At 47.6% G+C, this 18,658-nt stretch overlaps 1 protein-coding gene across 1 annotated transcript; it reads left to right on the top strand.

Moving 5' to 3' along the window:
- The first annotated feature begins 5,723 nt into the window (after positions 1-5,723).
- On the top strand, positions 5,724-17,659 carry GABARAPL1 (GABA type A receptor associated protein like 1). The gene is made up of 4 exons (XM_006260641.4): positions 5,724-6,017; positions 10,128-10,206; positions 13,152-13,270; positions 14,908-17,659. Exons 1-4 carry the CDS (start codon positions 5,928-5,930, stop codon positions 14,971-14,973), a joined length of 354 nt encoding a protein of 117 aa, XP_006260703.1. The 5' UTR covers positions 5,724-5,927; the 3' UTR covers positions 14,974-17,659.
- Positions 17,660-18,658: the final 999 nt, after the last annotated feature.

The following is an 18,658-nucleotide window of genomic DNA, read 5'->3' as shown; positions in this document are numbered from 1 at the left end:
CTCTGGAGGTTGGACTAGATAACATCTGAAGGTTCCTTCCAGCCCTGCTTCTGTATGACTCTATGGCCACATCCAGATGAGCACAGTCATGCAGTATGTTCAGTTGTTCTCTGTGCTGCAAGGGAGCAGTGTGGAGGGTTTTATTGATCTCCTGCTGCAGCCCTCGGAGGCCCCCAGGGAAGGCTGCTGGGGCCAGCCCAATGCTGGCCCCAGCCTCCCCTACCCCACTTGGGGTAACTTGCCGCACGCCAAAGGGTGTGTGGCACAGGTATTCCCCAGTGGCAACTAGCAGCAGCACAAGGTGCACCGCCACTAGCTGTCCCTGGGGAACCAAATGTCTACGCATGTCTGGACACAGTCTATGACTCTATATGCTATGGAACCAGGCTAGACAAGACTCCAGGTCAAAGAAGAGAAGCAACCTGGGTAAATAATAGGGGCCAAAGACTCAGATGGTGTGAACTGATGGATCTCCGTTCACTGCCAGGTAATTACACCAATTAGCACCACCACAGAATCTGGGCCTGGGGGAAGAACGGAGGGAGAAGGCCTGAGTTTCACCAAAGAGAGGAGCAAGACCAGGCATGAGATAAATGGTGAAGTATGAAAATGAAAAGAAGGAATTTTGAGGAAGGTGGCTAGGGAAAAAAAAGCCAAGGGTGGTGGGGAAAAAAAGGTTTAAAGGACAAAAATTGTGAAGATACTGAACATGGAAGTAGAGAGGAGGAGGAGAATTGTGTGCAATTGAGCTTTTGTGGGAATTGCTCAGAAATACCTCATCCATTCTGTCACAGTGTGTCCTTGGATGTGAAATGAGTATGGAATAGAACAGAAGAGGAATGACAACAAATCCTGGGCTAATGGGCCAAGCAAAAGAAACTTCTTCAACCTTGTAGTGTTTTTTTCCTGTTACATGAAAAACAACCTTGCTTTGTATTGTTGCAGGAAGAAAGGGAGAATCCCACTGGGAGCTTGGTTTGGGGAGAAAAATCCCTAACTTTTCAACAACAATTATTTTATTGTGTTGTTGAACAATTCTTATTGTTGTTTAGTTACAGAGAACTAGCAAGGTTTGCATGCTTGGCACAACCCTGCCAGAGTGAGGGGGAGGGTTTGGGAGGGGAAAGAGGTATCAAGTGCAGGGAGAGGTGGGGAGTCTTACCTGTCCCAGGGACTCAAAGTCCCTAGTGGCTGCTACTGCTGCTATACCAGCAGCACTGTGTCCTTGCACCCTGCTGCTAAAACAGTGCCAGGGAGCTACTGCTGTCACCACAGCAGGGACTCCACAGGGAGTCTACCATTCTGGTGTCCCCTCAGAGTCAGTGCCTGGGGCTGGAGCCCTGCCTACTCGCACCTTGTTATGCTACTGGTAGAGAGGTACAAACAGTACACTAAGGTTCATTGTGCTATGCACTATGCAAAAAACAACAAGGAGCCTGCCTCTGCCTCAAAGTCTTTACAGTCTGATTTGAGCAGACACAGAAACTGACTGTGACAAAGAAAAGGAGAGCTGGAGGAGGGAAACCAGACTAATGAAAACAAAACCACATGGCTTAGCAGTTGCATAACTAATATCCATCAGTTAGAACAGAAATGGAGTGAAAGTTTGCATCAGGAAGAAATGTCACACTTCCCTCCCTCACAAACATGTAAAGAATCAGTCGAGGAGGTACATAAAATATGACAGCTCTGTCAGTTTGCGAAGTCTTGGGGAATGGAAACTGTCTTCATCCAGAAACCAGGTGGTCGTGGGTGGAAGGTGCCTGGTGGGCCTGAAACCTGCTGAGGATTCCATCTTTATTGCCAGTTGTGAGTGCGGTTTGCTAGGTGCAGCAATGGGGGATGCACATGGTACTAACAAAAAAATCTGTTTAAACATCCTGTGTAATTTTAGCTAGAAGGGAGACAAACTGATTGGCCATATGGCTTTGCCTTCACTGCAGAGCTAACTTGAGCCCTTATTCAGCTGCTGTCCCTAACACACCTCTTGTACACACACACACACACACACACACACACACACACACTCCCTCCCTGCTGGTGTCTGATGGTGCTCTCAAGCCAGGCTGTCTGGCCCAGTGGAGATGTGGGTCAGCGCCTGGGTGGTCTTTCACTCACACCGATAGCCAGCCTGCTACCCATGAGGATGCAGGTGAAGCCACCTGAGTGCTGATAATCTTTCAGTGCCTTCTCACAATTTCCCCCATGCACTCAGAAAGACAAAATTCCCTGGCAAAGAGTCAGAGAGGGGGCCAGGTTATCACAACACCAACATATAGATGACATACCTCCAGAGGTCCTAGTAATCCACACAAGGAGCATTACAGTAACTTGGTGGAGCTTTGCCATATGGCTGCTCACTCCAAAGCAAGGCTTCAAGCAGGGTGCTCAGAAAATGATTAGGATTAACTTTGCAGTGGAAGCATAGCTTAGAGAGGCAGCTAATATTCCCAGTGGCTCATTCCTCCCTCCCATCTCCTGCTTCCTTTCCCTCAGGTGCTTAATTCTCAGCCATTTCTGCAAGCACAGTATCAATAGTAATTTAATCACCAGGCACAACAGGAGGCAGGAAATCGAACCAGGCAGGGTAGGTGATGAGTTACTGATAAATTCACAAAGGGTTCCTATTAAAATGTCACTTCTTTGGCATGTGACAGATGCTTCACCTCAGGGGTACATGTGCTGCAGTGAGGAACAGGAAAGACCTGGTGAATCAAGACATGTATCCTCCCACATAAACAAACTAGGCATTTCATAATGCAGGAGGGACATAGCACCAGCTAGCAAGGTGACATTGAACTGCACTTTGCTAAGTGATTGAAGATATATTCCAAGTTCAGCTCATGGACTTCAAAGGGAAAAGGGAGCATGTAAAGGATCTAGCAGTAGTCTGCACTGGGGAAGTTTTTTAAGTGCCTGACTTTTGGTACAAACTGGACATGACAAAGGATATGCAGTGTGTTCTTCATTTTTAATAAACCTCAGGGATAAATTAACTGTGGTTTAGCAGCATCTCTCCCATTTACTCTACCTGTATCCATGAGGCAGTGAAGACACCATGTGGGTGCTGTATCTGGGGCACACAGGAACATCATGTCTGGAGTGGGGTACCTGCAGTGCCCCAGGCATCCTCGCCACCTTGCTTTTGGAGTTGGCATGCATGGGATAGGAACAAATGGGCAGGGCTCACTGCTTTAGTATTATGACCAAGCCCCCTGCCACAGGGAAATATGAGCATGGGTCTTTGGGTTCTCTTTGTGGCTATACCATGAAGTTAGAGTTCAGCTGGGGAAAAGGCACAATCATCCATCGATGCCACAACATCCTCCGACACCCAGCAATTTATATTACCACTGATCTCACTTACACATAAAAAAAAATAAAGCTGTGCAAATCAACCTTGAAAAAGAGACCCACTGGTCTGTGGCAAGAAATGTAATGAGCAAGTTGATAACATTTTGATAGGAAAGATCCTTAGACTTCTCATTATCATCAGAGCAACAGGCAAACAAGTAAGGCTGGTGCACATGCTGCAAGACTGACAGTCACTGATCTGAACTGGCTAGTCCATTCACTCACTTTTTCAATGGGGAACAGCTAAGGAACCAGCCCAGATTCCTGGAATGTCTCTGCTGTTTGTACCTACTGAGTGACTCAGATGAATAATGGCTAGCCCATGTCTTGCTCAGAAGCTGCTCACTTCAAAGATTTCCTTTATGCAATTGGTCACCTCAATAATATGAAGTAGCTTCCGTGCCCTAATGGGATAACCTGAATTGTTGACGTGGGAATAATCCGTAACAAATAATGAATGAGGAACACTGGCTAGTAATCCCTCCTACTTGAGCCAGCAGGTTCATCCATAGATCTCAAGGTACTTAAAAACAAACAAACCAACCAACCAACCAACCTTCCCAAAAATTTAGTATCATCATCTCCAGTTTACAGAGAGGGAAGCTGAGGCCAGGGCAGTGATGTCATCAGCCTAAACAAGTCACACACACAGCTAGGAACAGATCATAGAATCGTAAAAAATTTGGGTTGGAAGGGACCTCAGGAGGTCATCTGGTCCAACCACTGCTCAAAACAGTAGATCATCCTAGCCAAGGCCTTATGTAGCCAGGTCCCAAAAACCTCCAACAACAGACAGTCCACAACCTGTAGAGCATGGTAGATCCTCTGTCAAAGCTAGAGTTCAGTACCTCATCTGCTAAGCAATAATGCCTCTTTCCTCACTCATTCTCAGACTAATTACAGCTCTCCCTAAAGCATAAAAAGCCTTCCTGATTGGCAGAGTCCCAGAAGAAACAGGGGCACCTATCCAGGCAGAGATGCATTCGGGGGCAGATTAAGATTCATTAAGGGCTTGTGCTCAGGGTCCCACCTTATCTGTGCTCTGCCCCACAGCTGCAGGCTCTGTCCCTGGCCTTCACAGCAGGAGCAGTGGGCTGAGCAGGACAGCTGCCCCCCAGGCTTGGAGCAGGAGCCACAGCCACCCCTGCCCACAGGTCTGTGCTGGCAGGAGGTATATGGATCCACTGCTCGCTGAGCACGTGCAGCACCAAACAAGCTCCAGCGGCAGCCCCTTGCACCACCGCAGCTCAGTCCAACTGCAGCAGTGCCCAGCAAGTGGCACCCAGTAGCCACAAGTGTTTCATCGGCACCGAGGCAGGGATCCCTGGGTCCGGGCACAGCTGGCCTGTACATTAATCCACCTATGGATGCATTAAAGCCCCCAGGAAGACTCACGGGCTCATAAAGGGCCATTATGCTTGGGAAAAGATTTCCCAGTGCTTGCTTCCTTTTGCCTGGCTATGCAACCGGCTGCCCTAACGGGCAGAGGCCACAGCCAACTCCCATGCTGGCACCAGGCTTCTGGTCTAGAGATCCACCACGGGGTGCGGGGGCACAGCTGGCAAGGGGAAAATCCCTCTTTCCCAGCAGCTCAGCTCAAGCCCCTGGGAGTGATTTGCTCTCCTCTTCCCCGGGAAGTTGCTGCTGGAAAAGGCTGCAGGTGCGTGACTCACACTGCGATCACAAGGTTTAGAGGGAGGGGGCACAGCCCCCGCCAGCGCAGGGGCAGGGATGGGGAGGGGAAAAAGCTACCCTATTACAGTGTGCTAAGCCCAAGGACACGCGCCTCCGGGCTCCGCCTGCGGATCCCGCCGACTCACGCCGGGCTCGGGCCTCTGGCTGCAACAACAAGGCGGGAGAGGAAGGGAAGGGAAGGTGGGGAGAGCAGAGGCATTGCCCCCCCAGCTGCGAGGCACCCAGGGACCGGGGCCAGCAGGAAATCTGGCTGCTGAACAAGGGCAGGAAACAGCTCTGCCACCAGCCGAGCTCTACAATGCCGCTACGCTACGCAGCGCAGCGCAGCGCCGTCCCGCGCAGGAGGAGAGCGTAGCTTGCTGTAGGAGTGCTTTGTAGCAGTGGAGTGTGGACCAATCCATTCCAACACAGCGAGGGAGGGCGACTTCATCCCCAAAGCATTATGGCACGGGACAAGGGGTCACGCTTGCAAGGACGGAGCACAGTCCCGGCTTCTACATGCAAATTTGCATACCAATACATAGCTATAGGCAGCGGCGCCGTTCCTCTGGCGCTGCCACATCCTTCATACCCATAGCTCCCCCCCCCTCAGTAATGGAAGTGCCCAGAACGGCGGAGGGAGGGGGGGGTGGCTTCCTGTGACGTCACAATGCCCCGCTCATTGGCCTGGCTGTTTGTGTATCCCGCGATCAGCTGGCGTTCGGGGCGGGGGTGGTTGCGGCTACTGTGCCAGCGCGAGAGCTCCGGGGCCTGGGGTATCTGGGGGCGCTTTGGTGACACAGCAAACAGGTTCAGCTGGGGGAAGGGCAGGAAGGGAGGGAGGAAAAGCCACAGAAAGAAGGAACCCAGCCAGGTCCAGCCAAAGCCAGAGGAGCGAGATGAAGTTCCAGTACAAAGAAGATCATCCTTTCGAGTACAGGAAAAAGGAGGGCGAGAAGATCCGAAAGAAGTATCCGGACCGAGTCCCCGTAAGTGCCCCCACGGCCCGGTGTCTCTGATGGCAGCAGCCGTGGTCGTGCTGTGGCAGGGTGCTGAGCTTTGTTTTACCCAGGGGATTATAGATTTGAGAGAGAGAGAGAGTGTGTGTGTGTGTGTGTATATATGTGTGTGTGTTGGGAAGGGGTAAGGATAGGACTGCAGGCTCTGCTTGCTATTTTTGTGTTGATCTGTTTTTAAATCTTCCTTTCTGTGTACTGAACCGCTTTTCTAGACCTGGATCCTAGTCATGTTACTTAGACATCTAGATCCAGGTCTATAGGGTTATATCCAGATGGAGATTTGTAGGCTTTGATGGGTTTGTACTGGTGATAGGGGGAAGCTGCCCCTCCTCCCCTCCCCCATCAGCCGCAGCACTGTGGTAGGGTAAATGCTGCTAATCTTTTTTTATGGCAGTCTGTGTGCATGGGGTTGGGGGTGGGGAAGGAACCAACCATTTGCTCTACAAAAATGGAGGAAAGCATTGGAAAGTGGAATAAGGGGAATCCTTCGCAGAAAACTACACAATGTCATTTGGGTGTCTTCCCTTTATTTCTAAATAGTGTGCTCTCTTCCAGCCCCTCTTTTCAACTCAGTCTTGCTTCCTTCTTGCCCTTGGCTCTGAGAAATAATTGAAGCAACCCCACAATTGTTTGCCCTCCTCTGTAGTCTCCTTGTGGAAAAAGCCATTGCATAGAAAACAAGGTCATGGTCTCCCCACCACACTGCGCTTCCTCATCCTTACATCCCTTTGGAGAGCTTCTATCATTCTAATTATTAATAATAATTAAGAAATGGAAATGGTGAGCAGAACTCATTAGTAATCTTTGGCCCTTTTCATTAGATGTTTTCAAAACGTTCTTTCTTTTCATCCCCACTGGAGGCCTCTGTCCTAGATTTACCATTCAGGGTACAGCTTTCTAAAACAATCTGCTCTCCCCCATGGATCCAATGGGGGGAGATGGAGCATTGAATCATACATTATTTGCAGCATTTCAGCACCCTTTTATGAGAAGTCTTCTGGTTGCACTTGCACAAGTAGGAGCACAGGTGCATGGGCAGAGCTGTGTGCGGGCCACAAGGCTGGAGCAGCAGGTGCAGTATTGTTGCTAGTCAGGAGTGAGGTGATGGCTTCCATGTCTTTGGACCAAAATTGCAGGGGGCACTAAGTCAGGAGCTGTGAAGGAGCGTGAGCACTAGAATAGCAGGCTGTGCTGAAGATCATGATGGATGTGTCTGAGAGCACCTTGTGCAGCACTAAAGACCAGAATAGCGAGAGGTGAGGAAGGAGGTCAAGGCTCAGGGACACCAACAGAGTTGTGCGGAGGATCCAGGTCTAAAATAGCAACATGTGCCACAGCTTGAGACGAAGGAGAAAAGCCATGTGGGGAGGCCTATGTCTGGAGTAACAGGAAAAGGTTCCTTTGGCTGTGATGGAAATAACTTCCTGCAAATCACTGACACAGTCATAGAAAATAACCAGAAATGGCAGACAGGGCTCCCTGCATCATCCCTATGTCTACCCTTCCTGACAGCTGAATCCCTGGTGATGACGTCCCTTCAGCTGCTTACACTGCAGTGCCCTGGTGCATCTCAGCATTTTAGCAGAGATTAGACTGTTGGCACAGTCCCACATTACAGCAGATACCGCCCAGCAGTAGCTAGATCCAGAGATGACCTGTATTTACCCTTTGATATTTCTGCCCCTCCCCTTTGTCCAGATGTCTGTCTCTGTGTTTCTACAGTCAGGTTTTCAAACCTTTGGGATCAGAACCAGTGCAGAGAGTGAAAGGAGAGGAGATAAGGTTGCATAAATGGTTTGTGAATGGTGTGGGATTATTTGGGGAAGGTGGTAGGTCTTGAGAATGGATACCTGAGCCATGTCCAGACAAGTGTGGCCGTACAGTATATGGCAGTACAGACCACCCATCTGCAATGTCACGCACCTTGCATTCAGGTGTTTTCTCTTGTGCTGGCTTGCAGTGCAGGGGGTGGGGGGTTTGGACCCTGAAGATCCAGGGGTCAAAAAACCTGTGCAGAAATAAAGCAGAGCAGTGCACACGGGGACAGCGTGTGCTCCCCAAAACTGGAGCCTGGCCAGCCGGAGCCATGATCCGGCTGCCGGCCAGGCTTCAAACTGGAGGATCATCACAGCTGCAATTTCCTTGGCCCCCAGGACTCCAGGTGCTGGCCCCAGAAGCCTTACAATTGCTGGCCCCAGCCTCCCTTACCCCACCTGGGGTAACCTGCCACACATCAGAGGGCGTATGACACAGGCATTCTTTGGGGACAACTAGCAGTGGCACAAGGTGTCCTGCTGATAGCTGTGCCCAGGGAATGAAATGTCCATGCTTGTCTGAACATGGTCCTGGTGGTATATCATCCAGAAGAACTGGCTTCAATGGATATCTAGCCAGCCAAATCTCCACATCTTCTTACCTCCGTGCAAGTTGAAATCTCTCAACCTCTGAATTGCACCACTTTCTGGGGCTTGGTCACCCCCATATTATTCCTTACTTACCCTGAGGCCTACACTCCTCTCTCCCCAAAAGTCATCTTTAGATTCACCCTCCTATGTCAAGTTCATTAGTTCACTGTTGTTTTTACAAGTTTCTCCTCTTCTTTAGTCTGGAAAATCTTAGGGAAGAAGTCATTCACTCCAATGTTCTTTCCCACTTCCTCCCAGATGGCACAGTTCCATGTAGTAATGCCACTATTCTTCATGTGGCAGGCACACATGCTGCCCAAGACCCCCAAATCATCCTTCTTCACCATGTCATTCTCACATTTAATATGGCGTCTTTACAGGTATCTGTGCACAAACATGTCCCCATCCCCAGGATGCAACCCCCCCCCCCCCCCCCCCGCCCAAAACATAAATGCATTTCAGCTGCTGAGTCATTCAGGAGTGTGAAGACAGCTATGCAGATGCCCTTGTTTTACGCTGGCCTGTAATTTTCTTTGTACTCAGTTCTTGGGATTCTAGCATTAAATTTATCTCAAGCCAGACTGACCTTAGTTAGAGCACTGAGAACTCAGTATACCTGGAAATTGGGTCTAAAATATCTCAAGTCAAATACTTAACATTACAGAACAGTTTTGAATGTTGGAGTCTAAGATTCTTTGTTTCCTTTTTTTTTTGTTTTCTTTCTCTGAATTAGGAAGAGCAGAGGGATTTCAGCCTCTGTCTGTTAAAATGAGTCAAAATGGCTTCCGCCATTTTGGTTGGAATGACAGGCCACATAATTTCTATCGTGGGCCCAGTTTGTCTCAAATAGCCACGAGTGGTTTCTTGGACATGGCAGAGAATTCCAAGGGAAAAATTATTTCCCACTTTTTCAATGGCTTGCTGTCCAAAAAAAAAAATCTAATCATATTCTGAGTTTTCCAGATCTCTCTTAGCTTTGGGAGTATTGATCTTATTTGACTTAAAAGACTTCTACCTAGCTCTGGGTAGAGAGATAATTTCCATAGTTCTTTGCTTGCTAATGTACATGTATGCCTCAGATTCTTTTGTACAGCACATACTGGTAATTAACCAGTGGAACTCGGTGTCACAGGATATGAGGGAGGTCAACAGTCTAGTAGGAATACACATTTACATGGATAATAAAACATCCACAGTTATACTAGGCAGGATCAAACCATTATAAAGAATATACTCCCTTATGTTTGGGATATCAACTACCCATTTGCTAATTGGGGTTAGGAAGAAATTTCCCCTGCGAGCTGGATATTCCATTGTAAGGTTTTAGGGTTTTTTTCTTTTTCCTGGGAAGAATGTGGCATGGGCTGCCATAGGAGGCTGAATACTGGACTTCATGGGTGATCAATCTGTTCTTATTTTACAGTCTTAAGTTTCATCCTTACATCTGTTCTTCCAGGCTGTACAATGATACCTTCTGTCCCAGTCCTGAGCTCTCCATTCAGTTCTACATGTTGCCCCGCAGTCCTGCTATACAATTTCCTGCTTCACAGAAGTTGGTTCTTTAGCATAACTTGAGATGATTTCCATGGGCCTGGAAAAACCATCTCCCTGAAAGGGCAGCTAGTGTTTCTGTTGTCTTTCTTATGGTTCTCACTCTATGTTTCTTTCTCTCCAGGTTATTGTTGAGAAGGCGCCCAAAGCCAGAGTACCTGACCTTGACAAGAGGAAGTACCTTGTGCCTTCTGACCTCACAGGTAACAAACCCCTCCCCCTTTTCCTCATGTCTTGTAATGAGACATTCCCAGGAGTCCTTTGTACCCCAATGGGATCAGCAGAAGAATCTTTTTTGCTGGGAGAATGAATAACCCCCCATCATGCTGTGCATCTAGTACAGGGGTGGACAAAATACAGGCCGCAGGCTGGATCCAGTCTGCCAGTTGATTGTATTTGGCCTGTGGCTGCCCCAGCAGAGCTCTACCCAGGGCAGCCTGCACCATGCTCCTGCCCACACCTGCCCTGTGCCAACTTATGGTACTGCCCCAGCCCCGGGCAATGCACATAGATTCCTGGTGGGGCTGCCTGCCACCCACTCAGCGGCTCGTAGGTGGCTGCTCATCGTGCCAGGCAGCCCAGTGGGTGGAAAGCGGCTGAGAGTTAGAGCTGGAGCCCCGTGTGCTGGGGCAGGAGCCACCTGGCTACAACTCCCCCCCACATCTGGCTGGGCATATGGTGCCCTGTGCTACCTGCTGCCTGGAGTGGCACAGCAGGGGCAGAAGAAGGTGAAGGGGCCACAGGAGGCAATGGTAGCCAAACAGTACCCAGGCAGCTGCAGCAGCAGCTGCAGTGGTCCCACTGGAAACCTGTGCATGCTGGCTGTGGCTGGGATGGTGCCACTGGTGGATGTGGGATGGATGCGGGTGGGAGCACAACGCAGGGTGCCCTGGGCAGAAGCAGGCATAGCTCAACCCCACCTGTGCTGCACCAAACCACACTGCTTGGGCGAGCTTTGCTGCACGCATCTCCTACCTCTCTCCCCTCACCCCCAGATAGCACCTAGGACCTAGCATGCAGGCAATCCCCCACACACATGTGGACCCCTCCGAGTATACAAAAAGTAAGACTTTATTCTGACCTATTATGCAAGCGCTTCTATATACTCTATGCACATTCACACAAATAAGGACAAAAATATTTTTTGAAATAAAATTAAAATATTTTATAGTAGATGTTTGGTTTTTAGTATATGATTTGTTTTTTTTTAAATCTATGATTTGTTAAAATTATATTTTTCTGAACGGTTTTATGTGTGCGGCCCTTGACAGCTCACCAAAACTCATTAAGTGGCCTTCCAGTCAAAATAATTGCCCACCCCTGATCTAGTTCTAAGCTAGGAGTTAGGACTCCTGGGTTTTCTTCTCACCTCTGCTGCTGATTTGGATGCTTCTTAATACTACTTTACCTCAGCTTCCCCATCTTTCATCATTGCGCAAATTAATTTCACAAGTGGGTTGGTCTGTTTAATTACAGTACATAAAGTACTGTGAAATCTAATGAATGGCCCTCTTGGTATTCTAATGATGGCACTGGGTATGTGTCACTGGTGACTTCTTTTGTAATAAGAATAACTTCGCTGTGTAACATGCATTTGGATAGAACTAACAGCCCAAGATGATTTATCTCAGGGGTGGGCAAAATGCGGCCTGCGGGCCGGATGCGGCCCACCAGGCCATTCTATCTGGCCTGCGGGACCCCTAAAAAATTTAGAAAATTAATATATTTCTGCCCCTGGCTGCCTGTTGTGTGGCCTTCAATGACTTGCCAAAACTCAGTAAGCGGCCCTCCACCTGAAATAATTGTCCACCCCTGATTTATCTTGAACTAAAGTAGCCAAAGACTGTCATTGGAAAATATTCCTCTTCTGTTTTGTCAGTTCTCAAAATAGCCCCACCGTGAAATTCTTCATGCTGCTTGATTTGTAGCATAATGACAGCCATGAAGTTCCACTTCCAAGTGACCATGGGTTGGTTACTGTGTGTGGTTAAACCTGCTTCTATTTTGGACTGTGAAAAGGGAAATATTATGAATCAATTAAAGGAAATCCCCCCCCGCCTGCAGTTTATAATTAACCATGGAACTCGTTCCCATGGAACAAGGTTTAAGCAAATACTGAGTATGGATTAAACGTGTTTTATGAGTGAAAGTAGCATCTGCCATGACACTAGGGGAAAATTTACAAGGACCTTCAACCCAAAGGATTTAACGATTAAGCTGGTCATGTGCTCAGTAGGGCTGATTCTTCCCCTCCTCATGGAGAAGCACTGAGTGCCAGAATAAAGTAAAAGCTGCGTATAGAAACCTACATGTAGGAGAATCCAGTGGTCTGAGCCAGTAAGAGAGAAAATAGAGATACTGCAGTAATCTAAGCACTGGACAGCCCTGGGAAAGCTGCAAGTAGACCATGGATGTGGGTGAATCTATGGTCTTTCCTGGAATACTTGTTATCTCTGGGTTCTGTTTCCTTTTCTGCATTGTTCATTTATTCCCAGTCTTTATATAATGCCTGTGGTCTGTTTTTATGGGAAACTGAAAATAAACTGGGCCCAAAGGAAAACTCGTAAGTCGAAATGATTTGAATTCTGCTGAAGAAGATTGGAATTGGAACGTTGGTCAAAATATTGCTTCTGATCTTTTTGTCTGCAGCGAGACAACCTTGGACCCCACCAAGCCCTGACCAGCCTTGAAATCTAGAAATTTTAGATGTAGCACTGAACTTTTTACCTTAGGGCCTGTCTTCTGGCTAAACTTATGCTTTCTGATAATAAGATGTCAGTCATCGTTTAGTGTTTCTTCCTCCAAGGGGTCAGATGTACTGAGGGTGAGGGCATTTCAGGGGAAAGTTGTGGGAGCAACTGACTCACAAATTGGTCTTTTTCTTAAACACATAATCCCTGCATCAAGCCTCTGGTTGAGCGGCCTGGGACTGGGATAACAGGAGGACTGCAGGGCAGGGTTGAAGGGAACTGGCAGAACTGTTTGAGAAGCCTAGGACTGAGATAGTAGGGGATGTACAATTTAATATCAAATTGTACTGGCTCAGGGATATGTGCATTGTCTATATTCTCTGGGTGCGCTCTCACTGATCCTTGAGTTTTAATCACTTCCCCCTTTTTTTTTTTCTTTTCTCTTCCTCATCCTTCAGTTGGCCAGTTCTACTTCTTAATCCGAAAGCGGATCCACCTGAGGCCAGAGGATGCCCTTTTCTTCTTTGTCAATAACACCATTCCTCCCACCAGTGCTACCATGGGCCAGTTGTACGAGGTAAGTCCCACCCATCTCTTCAATTTATTGACCCCAAGTAAGTAATTGTCTGCTTGGTGAGCTCAGCTGACATCTTTCCATGGGCCTCTTGCTCTGTGTGACTGCACCGTATGACTCCTGTTTTCCTGCAGTGCCTCTTCAAGTGCAACACCATGCCCATGGCCTGTTTTCTGCTTCCTTTTGTGGAATTGTCCCATTCTGTTGTTATGCTCAGCAGGCTTGGAAGAGGTTGGCAGGCGGGTCCAACTTCTAATACTTGTATTAGCAAATTCGTGCACACTGTAAGAATGTTACATTACGAAGCTGTGCAGCTTCCCCACCATGCCAATAGCATTGTTACAGGGCAAATTTCATCCCAGTTCTTCCAGCACAATTTTTTGGCAGGCCTGGTGGCCTAGTGGTTAGAGCCCCAGGCTGGGAGAAACCTCTCAGAATCCTGGAGGCCTAATGGGCTGCTAATATTTTAATAGTGGCCTGCTACAAATAAGCGTTTGTTCACAGCTCTGAAGGAAGGAGTAGCTGGAGAACCAATTCTTTGGCTTTCCTTATTAAGCAAAGACATTTTCATAACAGCTCTGGGCAGACAGAACTTTATGATGAGTGAAAATTTTGTGAGAGTTCATTCTTTGTATCTAGACAAACATGTTGAGTTTATTGTTGTTTTTTAGTCTTAAATCTGTGAGTGAAGACCTCCTAAGGAAGTCTGCTTTTCACTTGCCAATCTTTACAGAACCCCTGGCACTTGATACCATTTGGTCCCTTTTAAAATCATGTAATTTGTCCCTGAGAATGATTTCTGAGCCCTGATGGCTTTAGCTCTAACAAGCCTGGTTTGTTGACTCAGACAACAGGATGAATCTGTTTGAAGGAGAGAAGTTGCCCTGCATTTCCCTTTGTTTTGGAAGTGGCATTGCAGCCAGGGCCTCTCTCAAGTCTCATCCAGCACATCATTTTCTATCAAGAGGCTCCACCTAAATTTGAAAAATCTGACAAAAGATGAATATGCTAAGACCAATTTTCACACCTGGGCACCCCAGGGGACATGCTAGCTGTCAGAACTGAGATACCACATATGAGACAGTAGGCTTCTCTCTAGCTCCCTAATAATGCTTACTCCCACTGGAGAATATTCAGTGGAGCTGCAGATTTAAACATTTGTAAAACCCCAAGGTCCTCAAGAGCTACTAGTTACTTGTAACATGTCCTCAGTTGCTCTTCCTGATCTAAAGGCCTTATTCTGAAAGATGCTGACTGTAGCTTCTGTTGGCTTACCTTCTATCCCAGCCATTCTCAGAGTCAGGACTCTGGTGCTAAGTGTCAGATTTGTAAATGAGAACCTGTGCCCACCATGTTCTTCATTGCAGCTTGCCAATGACACATGAATGGAACAATCATTTTTATCCTTCTGTCAGCCTCTGGGAGAGGACTATTTTTTGTGAATGAGAGACCTTACCTTTTTGTAATTGACCACAGAGAAGAGCATGACATTGAGACTCTAGGAAGGAAGTGAGAAACAGAAAAAACACCTTTCTTGTTCCGTGCTGTTCTTGGGGTCCCTAGGGTGGGACTTGCATGTAAGGTGAATGTCAGCTTTGACCTCTCTCCATCTGTTTCTTTCTCTCCCCTGCCACCTTTAGGATAACCATGAGGAGGACTATTTTCTCTATGTGGCCTACAGTGATGAGAGTGTCTACGGCAAGTGAGCTCCGGTCCGGTCCGGTCTGGTCCGGGCATGCAGGCATGATGGACTGACAAGACTCGTTTGTGGGGAGGGGGGGGGGCTACATCAGAGAGGAGGAAAGAGAAAGAGTAAGAAGAGGAACACACAACTGGAAACAAACCACATACACAATGCCGCCATTTTCATGCATTTATTATCGTTATTTTTCAAGCAGGGTGGGAGAGGACATGACTAGCTGGAGTGACCTGATGAGGGGGTTCTGAGCAGTGGGATGCAAAGAAGTTTCCCCACATCTCCATCCCTCCCTCCCTTCCTCCCTGCCATGGGTGGGAATTCTCTTATCTAGTAGTGGACTGTTAGGCAACCACATTGACTGACTGTCATCATAGCAGTGGGGAAAGAAGGAAGGAGGGACTACAGGGAGGCAGCAGTATGTGTGCCCATTCCTTAGATGAGGGAGGCACTCCTGGAGCCTGTGTCCTGGTCATATCTTACCTTCACCATCTGGCACAATAAGTCTGGGGTGTGGTATGCACGCTGGCACTCTTGGTGTGCTCCTGTGCTCTGGCTGTCCCTATACTGACAATATTCACTCCCATCTGGTACCTGTGAAAGAGTTCCAAGGCTCGTATAACATGCCCTGCCCTATTTCAATGCTAACCTTTCCATCACCAGTGGTCATTTATTCCTCAGGTTGAGGTGCAGGAGGAAGAGTTTTGAGTTTGTGTGTGCTTTTAAATAATAATTGCATTGAAGTGCTGGACCTCCCTTGTTCCTTACAATGCACCCCAGCCAGATAGAATCATTGAAATATCAGGCCAGAAGGGACTACATGTCATCACTTAATCCATCCCCCTGCTGTGAGGCAAGATCAGGTACATAAGACCACGCTTGATAGGTGTTTGTCTAAACAGTTCTTAACGTCCATGATGACAGGGTTTCAGTCTCCCTAGGTAGCTTGTTCCCTTGCTTGCACATCTTTCTTGCCGGATAGTTTTCTTGCTATCTAAGCAAAATCTCCCTTGGCTGCAAATTAAGCTGATTTTTCTTCCTGTTGCACTCTCCGTGGGAATAATGGATTTCTGTCTTCTTCCTAACTTTTTTTTAGTTGAAAGCTGAAAAAAATGGTTTTTTTCTTATCTAACTCCTCTCTAATCATCTCTAGATCCTGGCATTCTCTTAAAAGATCTATCTATTTCACCTCCCACACAAGTGGTCCTTGGGACCTGTTTTTGGGTAAGGGTGCCACACTATGGCCACACAGGGTACCACTGCTTTGGGGAAAGGGGAGTCAAAACATCTAAGGCTGTATTATTTGAAGTCAGTGTTGGTCTTAAAGAGATACCAGAGATTCCATCCTATGTGAGCCTTATGCTGAGATGCCAAAACAGTGTGTTTTCAGTGGCACAAATAGCAGATGTTCTCATAACTGCCATTGCTTTAACTGGGGACTTGGGATGGGAAGTGAGTTTTGAGGAAATTTCAGGTTGCAGGGTTTAATCAGTCATTAAATGTAATAATCTAAACATTCCTACATTGGTAGCATCTGGATAGAGGGACCAATGGAGGGGAGGGAAACAACAAAGGTGGAAAGGACAGATCCTGCATAAAGTGAGGAAACAGAGTGTTTGCCATAATATCATATACAGATGGACCCTACCTCTCTTTTCCTGCGTAGTTGACCAGGGAGGAAGAGGTAAGAAATCTTAAGTTAGCACTTCAAAGGGGCAAAGAAGCAGAGAGGTTGCTAGCTTCTGGTTAGGTGCCTGAAATCTGTTTTCTCTGCCCATCTTTCTCAACTGCTGTCCCACTGTTCTATCTAGGAAAAGAAGAGCATGCTGTGGATGAGGCAGGGAGGCACTGACAGAGCTGTGTGGGGAGCCCAACACTGAGGGAGTACAGGGCATTTTTGGCTTTACCTGTGCTAATACGCAGGCAGAATATAGGGCACACGAGGAGAAATGTGTAAGCAAGCAATCCACCTTTTGCACCTCATGAATTTAGGTTTCCTCTCCTGTCCCACACTCTCACAGGATGCTCAAGTCAGGGTGAACTCACATGTGTAACACCATTATTGGTCAGTTTGGTTCTACCAAGGATACCAGAATGCTTCCCCCCCCCCACACACACACACACATTGCTTGGGGTGTTTCACTATCCTTTGGGTGGAAATCCACATTGGCTACTTCTTTCCATGAGCTTTGAACTTTCTGAAGGTTTAGAACACCCCCCCCTGGGTAAAGCCATGTTGGGGGGGGGCGCTGTGGAGGACTGTGTCCTTCTCTCCTTAAAGCTCATGCTTGCTCACCCACTTACCTGCATACACACATGTCCGCGTGCTGTCTTGCACTCATGCATGCTGTCATGCACGCGCAGAGGAGAGGCATCTGAAACTGGGAGTGCTTGATTCTGTGTTCAGACCTCTCCCTCCCCAACACTGCTGCTGGGTTATAAGTGACATCTGTAGGACTAACCTCAGCTGTGTGGTACACGTAGGGTTTTATGTTGATTTAGTTTATCTATTTTTTTGTTTATTTTAACTGGATCGTGGCATTTACCTCTGTTTTTGCGCTAGTCCAATATCGTACAAGGCAATGATGAAAAATTTTTCTGTGATGGTTGTTCTAACCAGCTGCAGGTTCTTGTAAAATAAAGTTCATATGGTATGAGCTAAATCAATCAACCAATAAAGACACATTTGAAAAGTAGGGATTTGGTCTGGAATGGATATTGTTTCTAACTACAGGTGACTGCAATACTTCTTTCCACTGTCAGATGGGATATGTCAGAGTTGCCCACAGGTGCATACACTCCACTTTCATAATGTACCAAGAAATGTCTACGTTACACGCTTTCTGGTGGCATACAGTTGGCACTAGAGTGACCGTAATTACCTGGGTGGCTTCTGGTGACTTCATACAATTCCTCTACAACAGCTCTGCTGGTAAGGGGCATAGTGCACTCTGGGAGGCACCAGCTGTTACAAGAGCCATGGCTGCCAGGAGAGTGAACAAGAAACTTCATACATTATTGTGGTTTCCCTGTGGCTTACATATCTGGCTTTGCTTTTCTGGCAGAAAGAAGATACTCTGTCCTGACAGGAGCCCTGTCAGTGTGGTCACAGCTTTGCCACAGGAACCTAAGTTCCACTGGCAAAACTATAGAGCAAACCCAGAGTCCATCCTTCAGGTGCAGTGCACGTGTGTATCCCACTCCACTACGTGGGCCATATCCTTGTTTCTTGTGTACATATCCAAGCTGTGCGATTTGGCACGGCTGTGAATTCTGAAGAGACTGAGAAGCCTGGGAGGACCTTGAAGGGTATAACACACTGGGGGACATGCCTGAATGACAGCTTCTTAAAGAGCAACCGCATTAGGCGTGACCACTCTGCTTCTCCCTCGAGTCCACCACTGACCATAATGTGGCAAGAAACTAAGTAGGGGGCCTCAGCCTACCCCATGATCAGGGAAGGGGGAAGAGAGTGCTGAACTGGGAACCATTGAAATCTGGACCTGTCCTGGCAGACAAGGGCCTCTTCTTTGCAGGTATAGCTCTAGAAGAATACAAATATGTCTATACTATAGCACAGGGCTGTCCAACTGGGAGCCACAGGCCACATGGAGCCCATGAGGGGTTAAATTGTAGCCCCTGGACTCTTTCTGCTCAGCCACTGCTCCCCCCACCTCTCTGACTGAAAACAGCCA

The sequence above is a fragment of the Alligator mississippiensis genome, chromosome 4 (genome assembly GCF_030867095.1).
Source record: "Alligator mississippiensis isolate rAllMis1 chromosome 4, rAllMis1, whole genome shotgun sequence".
NCBI lineage: Eukaryota > Metazoa > Chordata > Crocodylia > Alligatoridae > Alligator > Alligator mississippiensis.
The sequence above is the reverse complement of the archived record's forward strand: the minus strand, read 5'-3'. Positions and strand labels throughout refer to the sequence as shown.